Below are 16,801 nucleotides of genomic sequence, written 5' to 3'. Positions count from 1 at the left end.
AATTCGCCATGTAACAGACCAATCCCTGTTAGAAACAATCTGGTGATTATCGTGTTGTGCAAGACCTTAGAATAGTAAATGATGCTGTAGAGCTAGAGCACCCCTGATGCCTAACACGTTTATCCCAGGGCTCCATGTAGTTGTTGTTTTTCAGTAATTCATTAGCTAATGCTTTCTTTTTTCTCTTCTCTTCTTCTGTTGCTGGAGTGACTGTGACCTCTTCCTCAGACCAATTGGCAGTACGCCCAGAACATTGTTCTGGGAACCAAAAGTAGTATCTCAGTTTCAAGGTCCCAGCTTRGGGAGAAGAAGCCTTGTGAGGTGTCAGTCAGTCACGTGCAGGAACCAACGTTTTAATGARGAATAATGAATAATGTCAATCATGCTTATTTGACTTGTTTGAGTAGCAGTATAAGAGTACTGAAAGGYAACGCCCTCCTCAGAGATTTCATCAAGCTTGGATTGAGTTTGTGAACCTCTCCGGCCGTTATAATGAAGATTGATTCATTTACATTGAGTTTGAGTCCTTAGTGGTGAATATCCATGARAGACTTTCGGGAAGCAAAGTGTCACCGGCCACAACAATATGATGCAAAATGCATCATAAGAAGGATCAGGTAGGCACCCGGGCACACTCCCMGAGGAGGGCTTTGCACTCATAGACTAATATTGCTAGCAATMAAATCGTTTCCTGGTTGTTAAAACTCGAATAGRTCGCATAATTTCAGTTTATGTGAGAAAATAAGCTAGTATAGTGTAGAGAATCATTGTACCATCTAAACCACTGTGACATATATTTTCCTTAACCAAAAATATTGTATTTTCAGCTGTTTGAAGCTGGTGTACAAAACCAAAAGTAAAATTATGCAAAAACAAAACTTAAAAACGGGAAGTATATAAAAAGCGCACATTGAACAGATCTACAGCTTCTTATACTTGCTTTCAAGTAGAATGACAGATCTATAACTAATATTTATATGTGAATTTTGTCAGGTTACATATTTAAGCAATAATGCACGGGGGGGGTGTGGTATATGGCCAATATACGACGGTTAAGGTATGTTCTAAAGCACGACGCAACGCGGAGTGCCTGGATACAGCCCAAAGCCGTGGTATATTTAAMCTTGTTTCAGGGTCAGCTAGCCAAATCAAGGCTAGTGGAATCAACTGGTTGTGCACAGCACACAMGGTTTTGGCATCATCACCACACATCAGATGTTACAACCTGTGACAAGGCTGRACAACTGGCCATTCTCCTTACAGATTTGATTGTTTATTGACAGAAACAGTGTGAAATGAAGTGGACACAGAGAGAAAGGAGATCAAAGTACGGGCCAGTAGGTGCCGGGATTCTTACCCACACATGGGTACCAGAGGCCAGTGGTTGACATGATCAACCAGGCTCTTTGCACTGCAGCAGGGGTGAAATATACCATTAAGAAGTAAAMAAAGACCAAATCAAATCAAATCCATTTTAATTTGTCACATGAGCCGAATACAACAGGCGTAGACCTTACAGTGAAATGCTTACTTACAAGCCCTTAAACAACAATGCAGTTTTAAGAAAAATAAGTGTCAGGAAAAAACAGATGTTAAATGCAAATAGTCCGGGTAGCCATTTGATTAGCTATTCAGGAGTCTTATGGTTTGGGGGTAGAAGCTGTTATGAAGCCTTTTGTACCTAGACTTAGCGCTCCGGTACCCGCTTCCCGTGCAGTAGCAGAGAGACCAATCTATGACTAGGGTGGCTGGAGTCTTTGACAATTTTTAGGGCCATCCTCTGACACCGCCTGGTACAGAGGTCGTGGATGGCAGGAAGCTTAGGCTCAGTGATGTACTGGGCCGTACGCACTACCCTCTGTAGTGCTTTGCGGTCGGAGCTGAGCAGTTGCCACACCAGGCAGTGATGCAACCAGTCAGGATGCTCTCGATGGTAACAGCTGTAGAACTTTTTGAGGATCTGAGGACCCATGACAAATCTTTTCATTCTCCTGAGGGGGAGTGGGCTTTGTCGTGCCCACTTTCACGACTGTCTTGGTGTGCTTGGACCATGATAGTTTGTTGGTGATGTGGACACCAAGGAACTTGAAGCTCTCAGCCTGCTCCACCTACAGCCCCGTCGATGGGAATGGGGCGTGCTCGTTCCTCTCCTTTGTCTTGATCATGTTGAGGGAGAGGTTGTTATCCTGAACCATTCGGCCAGGTCTCTGACCTCCTCCATAGACTGTCTCATCGTTGTCAGTGATCAGTCCTACCACTGTTGTGTCGTCTGCAAACTTAATGATGGTGTTGGAGTCGTGCCTGGCCACGCAGTCATGGGTGAACAGGGAGTACAGGAGGGGACTGAGCATGCACCCCTGAGGGGCCCCGTGTTGAGGATCAGCGTGGCAGATGTATTGTTACATACCTTTTGAATTGAACTCACGCTCTTTCTTGAAGTCAAGGTCACTTACACAGTGACCATCAACAGCCTGGATGAGAGCAATGGTTCCATAGTGAACTCTTCCCTTCTATGTCTGCCAGGACCAAAATTGTGACCAGGGATATCTCTGGCATCATCCATCCATAGATTTGTGGGAAACCTTATCAGAGAATGAACCATCAATTTCCCTTGCACTAAAGAATTTGAGATCACAGTTTTTTAAACCCTTATTTTACCAGTTAAGCTGACTGAAAACACATTCTCATCTACAGCAACAACCTGGGGAATAGTTACAGGGGAGAGGAAGGGGGACGAATGAGCCAATTGGAAGCAGTTCAGTTGTGTAAAGCAAAACAAACTATTTTGGCAGAGCTGGAGTTCAATCAAAGTTTGTCTGGTACCATCTGATGGCCATAAGCAGGTTATCTACAACAGTGGCCTCATCAGTGGTCCATCTTCCACCTCACTGTCCAAAGACACACACTTTCAGCTGACATCATGACAGAGAGAAAGGAGACAGAGAAAATAAGACATAACACCAGCCCCAAGGACCATTGGGGTATGTTGTAGAATGCTGGCTGGCGAGTTATATGTACAATGTGGAGTATTGTCTTCTCTGTTTGCAGTCTGTTGTGGCAAGTGGCGGATTTAGGTATAGGCGACATGGGCAGCCGCAAAAAATTGGATTGGTGACATTTACGCGATCGGTTTTCTATCGCTCATTTTCAAGTCACGTCAATGATATCATGTCACCGTGTGGGACTGTGGGTCAATTAACCTTGTCGGAGTGGGTGCCCTGATTCAAGTTTGTGAGCTAGGCAGGCTATTGCCTGGGAAGTCTTCCACTCAGAAGTACGAGATGGGGAGGGGGGCGGGGGTAGGTTGACCTCAGGTCTCCCCACTGGAAGCCCAAGGTAGGGGGAGCGGGGGAATCTATCAAATAGTGCACCTCTAACTTGTACAGTGCTAATTAAATTAGTAAATCAGTCACACTACAAAATGTTACCAAATAAAACACAATTCAATTCATAATACTGTGATATATAGTTTCACAGACATATTGTTGAAGGGGTGGTTCTCCTCAGGGAGCCATATAAGCTAGAACCAACTGGTTGTGGCTGTAACTCTGGCAATAAGCACAGCCATCAGGACAGGGAGGGTAAGGAAGTCATTGCCATCCAATCAGTTTCAGTTACCCTGAGAAAGTGAACCTACAGATAGAGGCATTTGTCTTCATATAATTTCATATTGTGGAATTTAAATGATCAACAGGCCAATGTTTAAACGTAAATGCTTCTTTCAATAAATAAAATGTATTTCCCTCTTGTTTATTTTCAGCTCGATGTTGTCCAGAAATCCAAGAGGGAATATCCAACACTTCTTCTAGGGTTTTATGACTATTGTCAGTGATGTGCTTTTGCTTCATGAATTGATGGTGTCAATAAAGTGTTTTCGTCCCTGATGAATATTTTCCTCCTCAACAATTTCATGTGGCCTAGGTATGAATAAATGCATTTTCATTTGACTTTAAGCCTTTTTCTATTAACCAAGTCACAGTACACAGTATTATTAATTGGTAATTCATGATTAATCCATCATTAGGAAACATATGCCAAACTTTTTGCATTAAATCCAAGTAATTTATGGACAATTAGAAAAATAGGACTCTATGAACTATCAAAGCGCTCAATTATGCACCCTGGCTTGAAAATAAATTATTTCCAACATAGTATGTACCTCGCCCCGCCCATAATTTGGTCGTCACTAGTTATCACAGCCACAAAGTAGTAAACCCCGCCCATTACTTAAATGTATCTTCTCAAAATATGATTTTAAACCTAACTCTAACCTTATCCACACTGCCAACCTTATGTCTAACCTTATCCTTACATTAAGACCAAAAAGAAAACGTTTGTTTTCATGAATATTTACGATGGCTGTGGTAACTAGTGGAAACCCAATAACTTTCCTACGCGATGCACATCAATAACAGGCTCTCTGATTGGTCAGGGACACATGAACGGTGCATTTGTAAATGGCTTTCCTTGGGAATAATGTAATGTTTTATTTGTTGTAATGTATTATCAGCACCTTAAAGCATTTTGTCGCAATTTTGAGTAACATTTTGTTGATCGTCTTGGATCTGGAAAACGATGTCGGCCGCAGAAGGCGATCGCAGTTCGGAACAACTGAATAAATTCGAGAAACTGACAGTGAGGCCTCCAGTCAGAGTAGCGGTCAGTCAAAAACAACATGTAGCATATCCAGCTAGCTAACGTTAGCCATATTACTAGAGACCTGTCCGCTGGTAACGTTACTGTTATGAACCAATTCAATGAATATGTTTGACAAAGTCCGCTAATCTTGATTGCAGAGGATAACTGGGTTTTTGTGCTATTGACATTGAAAGGCAGATGTTTAACCAAATGTAACAAAGCGGCGACCTAGGTAGCTAACTAGTTAGCCTCTGTCTGAACCACTAACTAGCTAACGTTACCTAGGTAGGTAATTAGCTATCTATGTTTATTTTGGTTTGGTCAGAGAGCAATAAACCATGGAAACACCGTTTAAGAATAAAATATGAACGTAAACAATCTCATATTAGCCTAATCTACTAACGTTATTAGCTGGATTGCAAATGTTTTAGCTGACTAACGTTAATTCTAGCTAACGTTATTTCACATATGTCAGTTTTTTGCGCTTCATGTTGTTGGCTGAACCAGAATCTGTCTTTACAGGAGACGTTCATTAATAAGGCCAGATTCTGGGTCAGRTGTTGGCTATACAAATGCTTGATGCATAACGTTCGCTAGACTGACATCATTATGATTATGGAAAGATGGTTGGTGGTCGACTCAGCTGCAGAAATGCTCAACTCCAGGTGATCCTCCATCCTTGCAAAAAAAATCTGTTTAGTAGAACGTGATTCATACATTTAACTGAAGCTATTGACCACGGTATTGATTGATTTACAGTATGCGAATGACCTCGACACTGACTCCAAACCACCAAGATGAGAAATTGATTTTGGTCCTCAGGCATTATGCCTTCTATTGTTGGCAATACACAGGAATATKATCGAATGCTGTTTAATAATCACATATATAGWGATGCCGGATGGATTTGTGTTTGTTACATCAAGGACTGCATCCGGAGCCCCAGGTACTGTGGTCCATAGTRCAACAGTTGTTAGCCAGCTGGCGGCAACCCTTGTTCATAGTAACATAGAGCTCGCCAGCTTGTAGTCCTAAATACAGGAAATCAGTTACATCTGGTTCGTTCAGCAATTCCTATGGTGGGAAAGAATGGGGTTTTGGAATAAACACTGAAAATAAGGTCTGAGGTTAACACAGGCTTAGGAGATCTTATGTTTTTTTCCCCCCTATGAGATAATATCAGTCAATTAACAGGACTTTTATGAATTATGAAGACTATGTGCTTGTTTTGATTAAATAAATGCTTAAAGTGACATTAGCTAATGAAGATTATCACAAAACGTATAAGATCTCCTAAGCCTGTGTTTACCACAGACCTTATTTTCTCTGTTTATCAATATAAATTCCCCATAGGCTTTGGCTAATGAGCCATGGCGGAGTTAGTGCCTACAAAAAGACGCCATTACTATTGCTCTCTGTAGGTATAGTTGTGTGTGGCCTACTATTTAGCTGTTGTGCAATATCTAGGCAATGCCTTCCTTCTTCTAAAATTATGTTGAGTGTGTGCACGAAGGACATGTGCTAATGAGAATACATGCTGTAGAAAGAGGATAGGCTGCATGCTGTAGAAAGAGGAGGCTAGGCTACATGCTGTAGAAAGAGGATAGGCTGCATGCTGTAGAAAGAGGCTAGGCTACATGCTGTAGAAACGAGGCTAGGCTACAGCTGCTTAGAACGAGGCTAGGCTACATGCTGTAGAACGAGGCTAGGCTACATGCTGTGGAACGAGGCTAGGCTACATGCTGTAGAACGAGCTAGGCTACATGCTGTAAACGAGGCTAGGCTACATGCTGTGGAAAGAGGCTAGGCTACATGCATGCCAATGTACATGCACTCTTCTCTGTAACTCATGATCACTGAGCAGATGTAATCCTAGGCTGGTTTTCAGCGGCTGGTGAAATGTGCTACTGTACAGACACAGAAACACTTATAGATCGTATGTTCCAGATAAGCTTATGTATGTTTCTTTCAATATGTGGACATTGAGTGACATTGAAAAAAGCCACCTAGCAACATAGAGAGGACATGAGTGCCAGAATGCATGGGATGTTTAGGGCCTGGGAGAACAGAATGCATGGGGATGTTTAGGCCTGGGAGAACAGAATGCATGGGGATGTTTAGGGCCTGGGAGAACAGAATGCATGGGGATGTTTAGGGCCTGGGAGAACAAATGCATGGGGATGTTTAGGGCCTGGGAAAATAGAATGCATGGGGATGTTTAGGGCCTGGGAAATAGAATGCATGGGATGTTAGGGCCTGGAGAACAGAATGCATGGGGATGTTTAGGGCCTGGAGAACAGAAAGCATTGGATGTTTAGGGCCTGGGATAACAACAGTGTGACAGGAACTGGGCCAATGGACAGTGACAGTGGGATTTGGTAGCAGAGCTTGGGTGCGAGCCAGCCTCTTGAGCTTGGCACTGTCTGTCTGCTGATGGACAAAACACATGCCTGGTCCATTATACTGCATTATACAACTGCATCACCATCCCCACTCGGTTCGTGCTATGTGAAAGTGGCATTGAATGGTGGAATGTTCTCAAACCTAGAATAGATGTGTTGGTTTAAATGCAGAAGACACATTTCGGTTGAATGCATTCAGTTGTGCAACTGACTAGGTTTTCCCTTTCCCTTGACCTAAGGTAGCCTAGGTCCTGTACTCATTAAAGTATAGCATTTTTGGATTCTAGTAGAGTGGATTTGATTATGCCTGCCCTACATTGAGACTGAAGATGAAGAATGACCTGTGCTCAACCCATTTCTTATCTCGTCTTTTAGCTTGTTAGTTGAGTGTCGTTTTGGCGTGGTAAAGCTTTATCTCGGTCTCAAGCCTGSCGCTGAGAGTATCAGTGTTTCACATATGGTGTGAATGGACAAGTACCTGACAYAATAAACCAAACACTTGAGTCAATGAGGGATATAAAGTATATTGAAAGCAGGTGATTCCACACAGGTGGAGTTGCAGAGTTAATTAAGGAATTAACATCCCATCATGCATAGGGTCATGTATAGAAATTCCAATTKTTTTGACTACCATGCATGGCTAGAAGAAGAGAAAGAGGGGTCTCAAAGGAGCATAGGGGGTTTAAAGGGTGGTGTGTGTGTCTGTCAGATCTCAACCTAATTGAACACTTATGGGAGATTCTGGAGCGGTGCTTAAGATGGTATTTTCCACCACCATCAACAAAACACAAAATTAGGGAATTTCTTGTGGAAGAATGGTGTCGCATCCCTCCAATAGAGTTCCAGACACTTGTAGGATCTATGCTAAAGCGCATTGAAGCTGTTGTGGTGGCCCAACACCCTGTTATAAACAAACCAGTAACATTCTAGGTCTCTGGAATGAGMGTTTCTTTCTCTTGTACACAGTTTGCTGCAGAAACGGGTTATTCTGTTTAGCACGGACTCTCGCTATGCTGTTGGACATGGTAAACATGTTTTGGATAGCTTGCCCTCTGTAGTTCACACTGCAACCCACGGTCTCTGAAAAATGTCTACCCTGTAAACAATGTCCTGGGTTCTGTTAGCCTAACCCAGGATCTGCATCTCATCACAGCATCATCATGGTGCTATGTTAGAAGAGGCCATTTTGACCCCCTTGAGTCATTAGGGACCCCTTGCTCTGCTGCTGATGTTTAAGAAACAAGTGGTTGATGTGTGTGTTACTGACRGACTGCCYACTCTGATTGTGGTGACGGGCCCTAAGAAAATTAGTATGGCCTCTAGGTTGGGTGTGAGTGTGTCTGGGCGAGTTCGTTTTGCATGGCCCGGTGCCCCGGATGGGCAGACCCTTCCATTTTAGACCATTTCATTGATCATTAAGTGAACTCTCCACCCACCCGGGTCACCGGGCCATGAAAATCACATTCGCCTTATGTTAGTGTCTTTTTGTCACCTTCCAGCACCCATTTTGTTGATTCTCTCTGACTCAGCTCAGTCAGTAGAGCATGGCGCTTGCAACGCCAGGGTTGTGGGTTCGATTCCCATGGGGGATCAGTACTTACAAAATATACGAAAATGTATCCACTCACTACTGTAAATGTCTCTGATAAGAGCGTTCTGGTAAATGATTAGAATGTAAGAATCGGCGTGTTCTCTACGTGCCAGCTGCCAGTCTAATAGCTGACTACTCGCCCTAATCCTTATGTGGCTGGCTACTTAATTGATGCATCCAAATAGGAATTGAACTTTTTTCATTATGTTGGCTGGGAACACTGGTATCAGCTGCAGTGTTGCAGGTTATGGACCAAATGCCCAGCCTAGGAATTAGGCTATTTGTGGTGAGCTCTGTGTTTTTACTGCAGAGAGGAAAGTCATGCAGCTGAAAGGTGAAGGTGGCAGGGCCTTGTGATCTCTCTTGGTGGACAGTCACCTGTGGAAAGAGCGCCCCATCGGTGGGACCTTTTGAAATGTTGTGTTCCTAGTCTGAGCCGTTTTGTTTTCAGTGAATCCACAACACACCTTTGTTTTTCTATCCCTGTGGGGCCAAACATTTATTCCCATCAAAAATACTATTTTCCTAACCTGATTATAACCCTTAAGCTAAGCCTAAATATCCTTTGCCTTTTGGGGATCTGGGAAATGTCCCCACAAGGGAACATTTTCCTTGTTTTTCTATTTTTTTGGTAAGTTTACCAGAATCTTGCAGCTCTATCAACTAGTCAAGCTGTCCTGTTTAACATCTTCTAGTTAGAACAGTTTATATTTTTTGATCCAATCTTTTATTAGTCATGGGCAGCATGATGTAACCATGAAGATTAACACAGGACTGATGAAGGATGGCCAACTAGGCTATGTGTGATTCCTGTAGTTGTAGCCCGCTGTAGCTTAACATCTCTCTCCACCTTGTCCCTTACTGTCATCCTCCTCCTAATACCTTACCACTCTGTACCACCCCACAGGTCTCCATATGCCCCCAGCTCGGAGCGGGCATCGCTGCGTGGCAGACAACACCACTGTACGTGTTCGGGGGGTACAATCCGGACTATGATGAGTCGGGCGGCCAGGAGAACGAGGACTACCCGCTGTTCAGGGAGCTGTGGAGGTACCACTTTGCCACGGGCACCTGGCAGCAGATCCGTACAGAGGGCTACATGCCCACCGAGCTGGCCTCCATGTCAGGTAAGGGAACCAGTAGGATTGTTTTTTTCAGGTATGGAATTTAAAGGGACACTACAGTGAAAATGATCTTTTAGCCTACGGTGTCCCTTGATGTAGTATCTTCAGGTACCGAAGGGTATTATGTTCAGGGTACTGAAGGGTATTATGTTCAGGGGTACTGAAGGTATTAGTTTTTCAGGGGTACTGAAGGGTATTATGTTCAGGGGTACTGAAGGGTATTATGTTCACGGGGTACTGAAGGGTATTATGGTTCAGGGGTACTGAAGGGTATTATGTTCAGGGGTACTGAAGGGTATATGTTCAGGGGTACTGAAGGGTATTATGTTCAGGGGTACTGAAGGGTATTATGTTCAGGGTACTGAGGGTATTATGTTCAGGGGTACTGAAGGGTATGTAGGGTATGAAGGGTTTATTTCAGGAGTCCCGTGTGGCTCAGTTGGTGTTTGTGTAGTGGCTTTGCTGGCATGCATATAAAACCTTGTTTTGTTTTAATTTGCCCCACCAAGATTTACATGCTAAAATCGCCACTGATCTGCAGTATAAATGTATCATTGAGCAGACTTAGCACAGATTTGACGTCATTCAGTACAAATGAATACCAGGGCCCATCTACTGTAGTAATTTACCCTGGACTTTTATGATGGAAAACTCAGGTTGCAGTATTTACTTTTTCATTTCCAATGCATGTAATCCATCAATAACGAACTCCATACAGTATGGTCACTTCTTATCAAGAGGGTAAAATTAAATATCCTAGAATTCTCCACATCTAAAATGTTTAATTAAATCAAACCAATTGTGATTGTATGAAAGAATGCTTGAATGAACAAGCACTGCCAATGAGATGCTGGGTGGGGGTTAAACTGATTTAGAACCCAGTCACTTGTGACGAGTTTTGGTTAGTAAAATATGATTTAGCTAACTCATTGATGTATTAAATCACGAAAGAGCATTTCTACACCTCATTAACATCAAATGGACTGTTTGATAAATAATTGGTCTGTGGATGATTTTTCGGTTTTACCTCRTCATCCCATGATATTATGACCTCAGAAGACAATGGATTATCAAGTTTAGTGATTTGGTGAAAAGCCTCCCGATGGACAATCCCACCTGCTGTCAGACCGCTGGGTCCAGTAGCCATGACAATGGGAGGGACTTCAAATCTAATTTTATTGGTTGAAAACATATTTAGCTAATGTTATTTTGGGTGTAGCGAAATGCTTGTAAAATAAGTCCAGTAAGAAACACTTTGTTTTCYGTTGCAAAATGTCTTAAGGTTTTGCTACTGTGTGCCCTAATGAACACGACCCAGCTTAAACMCTCAGTATTGTGTCCCTCAGCTGTTTTACATGGAAACAATCTGCTGGTGTTTGGTGGCACTGGGATTCCCTTTGGGGAAAACAACGGGAATGACGTCCACGTCTGCAACGTCAAGTACAAGCGGTGGTCGCTGCTCAACTGCCGAGGGAAGAAGCCCAACCGAATCTACGGGAGAAGCAGCGACTGGTGTCACTGATGTGAGGCTGGGTTATTGAGGCTGTGGGTTTAGGGAGCCCCGTTTCGTGGGTTATGGAGGCTCCTGGTTAACTGAGGAGCTTGTGCTTGGATGCGACGGCCATGGGCTTGATAGGCTGGTTGTTATGTTGGCTGGGTTATGGTTGTGATGTGTTGGAGGTGAACTCATTTCTCTATTTTTTTTGTACCAGATACATGCATACAACCTGGAGACAAACTCCTGGGAGGAGATCTCAACCAAGCCTCATGATAAAATAGGTTTTGTGTTTGATGTTTTAAAAATAGAAACGAATGTGCTGTTATGGGTATTTTTCTTCACATATCACTACTCATCCAATTGTTTGGGTTTTTGACAGGGTACCCTGCTCCAGGAGATGTCTACAGCTGTGTGCAGATACGGAACGGTGAGATTCTTCTCATTTTATCTCATAGCAGTAGTATTACAATGTTGTAGCGGAGGTGTATGTGGTATCGTTTGCCACTCCGACCACTTAACCTAAAGGACAGTCTTCTTTAGAAAGTGTACTTTCATCGGTGCCCATCAAACCCGATACTGGTATTTTTCCAACAACGCACATGCATTTCACTTTCGCTAAAGATTTTCATTTGAAAAAATGTTTAAAAAGAAATTCCTAGATCAGGATTCATTGTTTGAATGGTAAGATGCCAATCATTTGAGAGTTGGTGGTTGTTTTAACGGTGGTGGTTTTATCAGAGCCACTTCAGAGAGTCTTCATTAGTCTGCTTCTGTCTGCCTCCCGCATCTCATTCAACAGTTCAATTCATGAAGTCTTCAAATAGGGTTTGAAAAAAAAAAGAGGTCATTTCTGTCCGCATCCATAATATAGTCTACTGTCTCAGTCTAACCCATGATGTTGTGTGTCTCAGATGTGTTTCTATGCGGAGGGTTACAACGGTGAAGTCATAGTGGCTGATCTGTGGATCAGATCACGTGCAGCCGTTCCAGTGGACCAAGCTCCCAGCAGTGATGCCTGAGCCAGCTATTTCCACTGTGCTGCTGTGACCCGTCAGTAGGGATTACACCAGAGGAACTCAGCTGTTTGTATTAGAGTTAGTAGGTGATTACGACTGTTATAGTTGCGTGCCATCGTTTATGCATTTCGCTGGTTTCAAGATCTAGCATAGTAGACTTAAAAGGAAACGCCACTCAAAAACTACCAATGTTGATACAGTCCAAAATGTTTTGCATGTCAGCAGTCAACTTCAAAGATATTGGATTTTCAAGAAGCAAGTGTCATTTGATGATGTTCCTTAAGTATGTGATCCTCTTCTCATTTTCTCTCCTCTACCTCATGTTCAAACTCATTTGTAGTCCTTCATCTCTCTGCCTAAGCATTTGTTTCAATCCAACTAGCTTTATTGGCACGATTAGTCAGTATATTCTTACACTGCCAACAAAAACACAGGATCATCCTAAATCAATAACCACAATTCAATATCCCGCTCATTATTCACTCATCTCCTCTGTGCGACTGCACTTGCATGGCGATAAAGGTTTCTGATTGTGATTTTCTCTCCGTCTAGGCTGGCTGCATGTACATCCATGGTGGTGTGGTGAACATCCAGAGAACAAGCGGACTGGCTCCTGTTTAAGATCTGGGGGCTGGTTGGTGCCCAGTCTGCTGGAGCTGTGCTGGGACGTCTGCTCAAGGCCACCCCAGCTGGCTCAGTTGCCCACCATGCAGCTCCTCCACCTGGGCCTCACCACAGGAACTCATCGAGCGCTTGAAAAAGGTGGGAGGATGGATGGACGGGAGGAGATTGTCGACACGGAGAACACAGGATTTATTTTTAAGGGGGTCGCCTTGAAGGAGTTGATGTCCCTCTGCCTACGTAGCCCGCTTAAAACCAAAACAATGGGATGCCTTTTTTCTTTTTGTGTTTGGATGTCTGATGATTTTAAAGGGAATCCAAGTGGAATGTTTTTTGACCGCCCCATTCCCCCGTCTCACCCACGTCTCTCCCGTCTCACACACACACGCTCTAGCCTCTCAATCCGCCTGCCTACAGACCCATTGCAGACCCAGAAATCATTTGCTCCACGCTTTCAGATTCACGACGACCCTCACTACTTCCTAATTTTATATTGGCTTCATGATTTAATAAGAAAGACTTTTTCAGAGGAATGATTATTTATTTGAAGGACGTTTATTTGTATGTATTTTCACGAGACATCCTGTTTGGCATTTCTCTCACATTTATTTTCTCTCTACATACAATTAGGAAAGTTACACCAGTTGGCATGTTTTTTGTGTGACAAGGGGAAGGTAATATTGGTACACCCTCATGCCAGACTTAGACGGAGGTTGTCGTCAGCACTTTTCCCTATTCAAGGCTTATTATTAACAGTAAGTGTCTGATTTTAATAGTGTATGTGTGAAGAACAGACTGATGCTACTGTAGTTGGGTCTCTAATAGACCATTCCTTTCACCTAATACCCATTTAACACTTTATCTGATATGCATTCAGGTATCTCGGATATACATACAGGTATTTGGAACAATTATCTCTGATATAGTTCTGTGGATAGTTATCGTATCAGTGTCCCAAATTGACACCTATTCTCTCTGTAGTGCACTATTTTTGACCAAGGGATTATATCCACCATAGTAGAACATTATCAATGGAAGATGGGTAAGAGTCAAAACACCTGGTCTCCATTCATTCTGAACTGTATCAGTCACTTTAGTATGCTTGTGGTAAGTCCATTTGTAAACTAAATCATCCCATCACTGTGATATGGTGCTCCTTAAATGATCTTTAAAATGTTTTTATTTAAATAAATTTTCAATTTCTGTTCCAACTTTTACTCCATTTTGCTAGTAGAACATAAATATAAACAGATTTTGGGGGATCTGTTTTAAGTAAAAATACTAACATTGATCTGATTCAGTGCCTTTCCAAAGTTTCAATGATATTAAGTACCAAACCTAGAAAGGAGAAGGAAACATGAGTAATGGTTTAGTTGATCCAACATACTGACCATCTAAAAATGACTCCCATTTGGGATCATTTCTCCTTCTCTATAATTTCCCCTCACATTAAAGATAACATATGCATCACTTGTCAGATCAGTCAACAATGCATTGCTGAATCTTTTCATTCTGTGCCCTTCCCAAACACATTGAACTGCTCATTGTCAAGCAATCATTGGACAAAATAGTTAAAGCAGCAATAATGTGGGAATATGTATTTATGCTGCTGTATTTATGGATGACTTAGAGTTCATGTATGTTGTACTTGGGGGCTGAATCTGAACAGTATTCTGCTGTTAAGGCTCAATGTATGCAGACGAGTGCCAGGGTCAGATAATCAAACACAGTTCAGATTATATGCTGAGTGGGGACGTGGTTTAACGCCAAATATTATGGCACCTTGAATTCAATGCCATTAAAATCTGCCTGTGGAACAAAATTGTATTTATTGATCGTTGCCAAGGGGGTAGTTTAAAATGTTAATGAAACATGATTCAATTCCCATCAAGGAAATGCCTAAATCTGTGTGTCCTAATTTTATTACACCTCTTCTCCGCATGATGTCATTAGTCACCTTAAGTTGGAAAAGTCATCTCCTTGGACTTGAATCCTTGCTGTGCAGCAAATGGTTTTTAGGCGATCGCTGAATTGATAATTGTATTTGTGAATGTTTTGTTTCGATTGTTGACGAGTCAATAAACATGTACTGTAAATAGTTTGGTATCACTTCGTTTGCTTAGCCTGGTCACAGATCTGTTTGTGCGTCTTGCCGATGGTCGTTGAAGCAAGACAGCACAACCGATCTGGGAATGGTTTGTCTGCTTCAACAGTAATGGTAACTGGCATGGAATGAGCTGTCATCCTTGCATGAACCCTTGTAGTGCACACTTTACCAAGTACTATCTAGGTTTGCCTAATAGTCAAGATTTATTTAACCACCATAACATCCTCTGTGCAACAAGCACATTGAAATTGGCATGCCTTGCTTATGACTAGATCCATTTTTACAGAGAGCTGTGTGGAAGGTTGTTTACCTGCCTGCTCAGGTACAAGACCTTGTTGAAATAGACCTGGCTGCACCTTATCCAAGCAATACTTTGCAACAAAGAAAATCACAAGAATAGAAAACAGAACAGGAAGGTCAAGAAAGTGGCAGTAAATGTGTACTTTTTCCCATACAAATCCTAGCATTACACCATGTGTAGATTTATTGGTCCATAAGACCCAGCTTAATACCCAAAGGCCAATGAATGTGAAGACAATTGTGACACATTTAAATTCAATATTAACATACCTGCTTTAACATTTGCATTTTAATCTACCAAAATCCTACTGAAAACACATGTCTCCTACATGTTGTTTACATACACCCAGGATGTGCAGTGCTTAAATAGAAGGAATGTTAATTTAGAAATCATAATGCAAATAATTCCAAAGGTAAAGGGCCATTTGCCAGACGGGTCATGTCATTAGGCACAAATGGGAAAACAAATTGCAACAGGGAGGGACTACCTGGACTTCCCACTGCGAGCCCTTATGAATACAACTGAAAGACAGAATATAACTCACATGGCATCGAAATAGTTAACACAAAGGCAGCTCCTGTAATAGTGACTGACAGGACTCTAGGAGTTGAAGTTCTTTGCGGGCAGCTCAACAGGCACGGGGTGATGGGGCGAAAAAGTACAACGCCAGTAGAATGAGGTAAACCACCACCAAAGCAGTCCCTGGAAAGGAAACAGAGTTTGGAATTCAGTCTAATCCGTGATATCCGGCATAGCAATGTGAACCAAGCACAACAACTTACCCTGAAAGTAGTCAGACTTGCCATCCATGAAAATGTAGTTGACCACAATCACACTAAAGATGCTGGCCCAAAGATGCAAGTCACTGAACAGGAGCATGAATCCCACATCCTGGAAAAGAGATGGAGTCCTGTTTGATGGGTCTTCTCACTGACACTACAGTCTACGATCAAAACTTGAGGCTTTATGTACAGAAACAAGTGAGATACTGACAATTATATTGATTAAGTAACATCTGATGCAATTAAACACAATGCAGATAAAGATTTAAAACGACTTACATAAAAAGTGTTGAACAAGATGAGTAAGGGAATCTGAATCATGCAGACTTGCACTGCTATGCAGTTTCCCACCTCCAAGCTGCAGACAAATCAATGTGAGGTTACAGTTCTGGGAAACCCCGGGCCTAGGGTGGCAACAGCACTTGCTCTGGGAATCATGTCAGATTTTCATGGCCAAATCAATAAGGGTGATCTTCAGACAGACAACTCTAACAAAGACGAGTTTGGGTAGGGGGGCTTAAAAACAATCCCCTCGGAAACATGACAGAGGGGCACACAACGACGCGGACAGCTAGGCTAATTTTAGCCACAGCCAGTCAGTGGTGTTGTAAGCTTGTAATACTACTAGTAACTGGAGAAATACACTCATTGGGAGTGTAAAATATCTTTCGCAAGCTCCATCAAGCTAGTACCAGAAATGTTTACGGCAGGGTTCTGGACG

The 16,801-nt window shown here is 42.5% G+C and overlaps 1 protein-coding gene across 2 annotated transcripts in view; it reads right to left on the bottom strand.

Annotated features, from left to right (window-relative positions):
- Positions 1-15,572: 15,572 nt before the first annotated feature.
- LOC112077618 (uncharacterized) overlaps positions 15,573-16,801 on the bottom strand; it is a 3,622-nt gene continuing 2,393 nt past the window's right edge. For both annotated transcript variants that reach the window (XM_024144107.1, XM_024144108.1), the window contains exons 6-8: positions 16,360-16,438; positions 16,081-16,189; positions 15,573-16,000 (exon numbers count right to left, since the gene is read on the bottom strand). In XM_024144107.1, the coding sequence (XP_023999875.1) occupies positions 15,927-16,000; positions 16,081-16,189; positions 16,360-16,438 (262 nt within the window). In that variant the 3' untranslated portion in view covers positions 15,573-15,926. The remainder of the gene's footprint in view (positions 16,001-16,080; positions 16,190-16,359; positions 16,439-16,801) is intronic.

Source organism: Salvelinus sp. IW2-2015, unplaced genomic scaffold (genome assembly GCF_002910315.2).
Source record: "Salvelinus sp. IW2-2015 unplaced genomic scaffold, ASM291031v2 Un_scaffold4769, whole genome shotgun sequence".
NCBI lineage: Eukaryota > Metazoa > Chordata > Actinopteri > Salmoniformes > Salmonidae > Salvelinus > Salvelinus sp. IW2-2015.
This window is presented reverse-complemented; position numbering and strand designations above follow the sequence as displayed.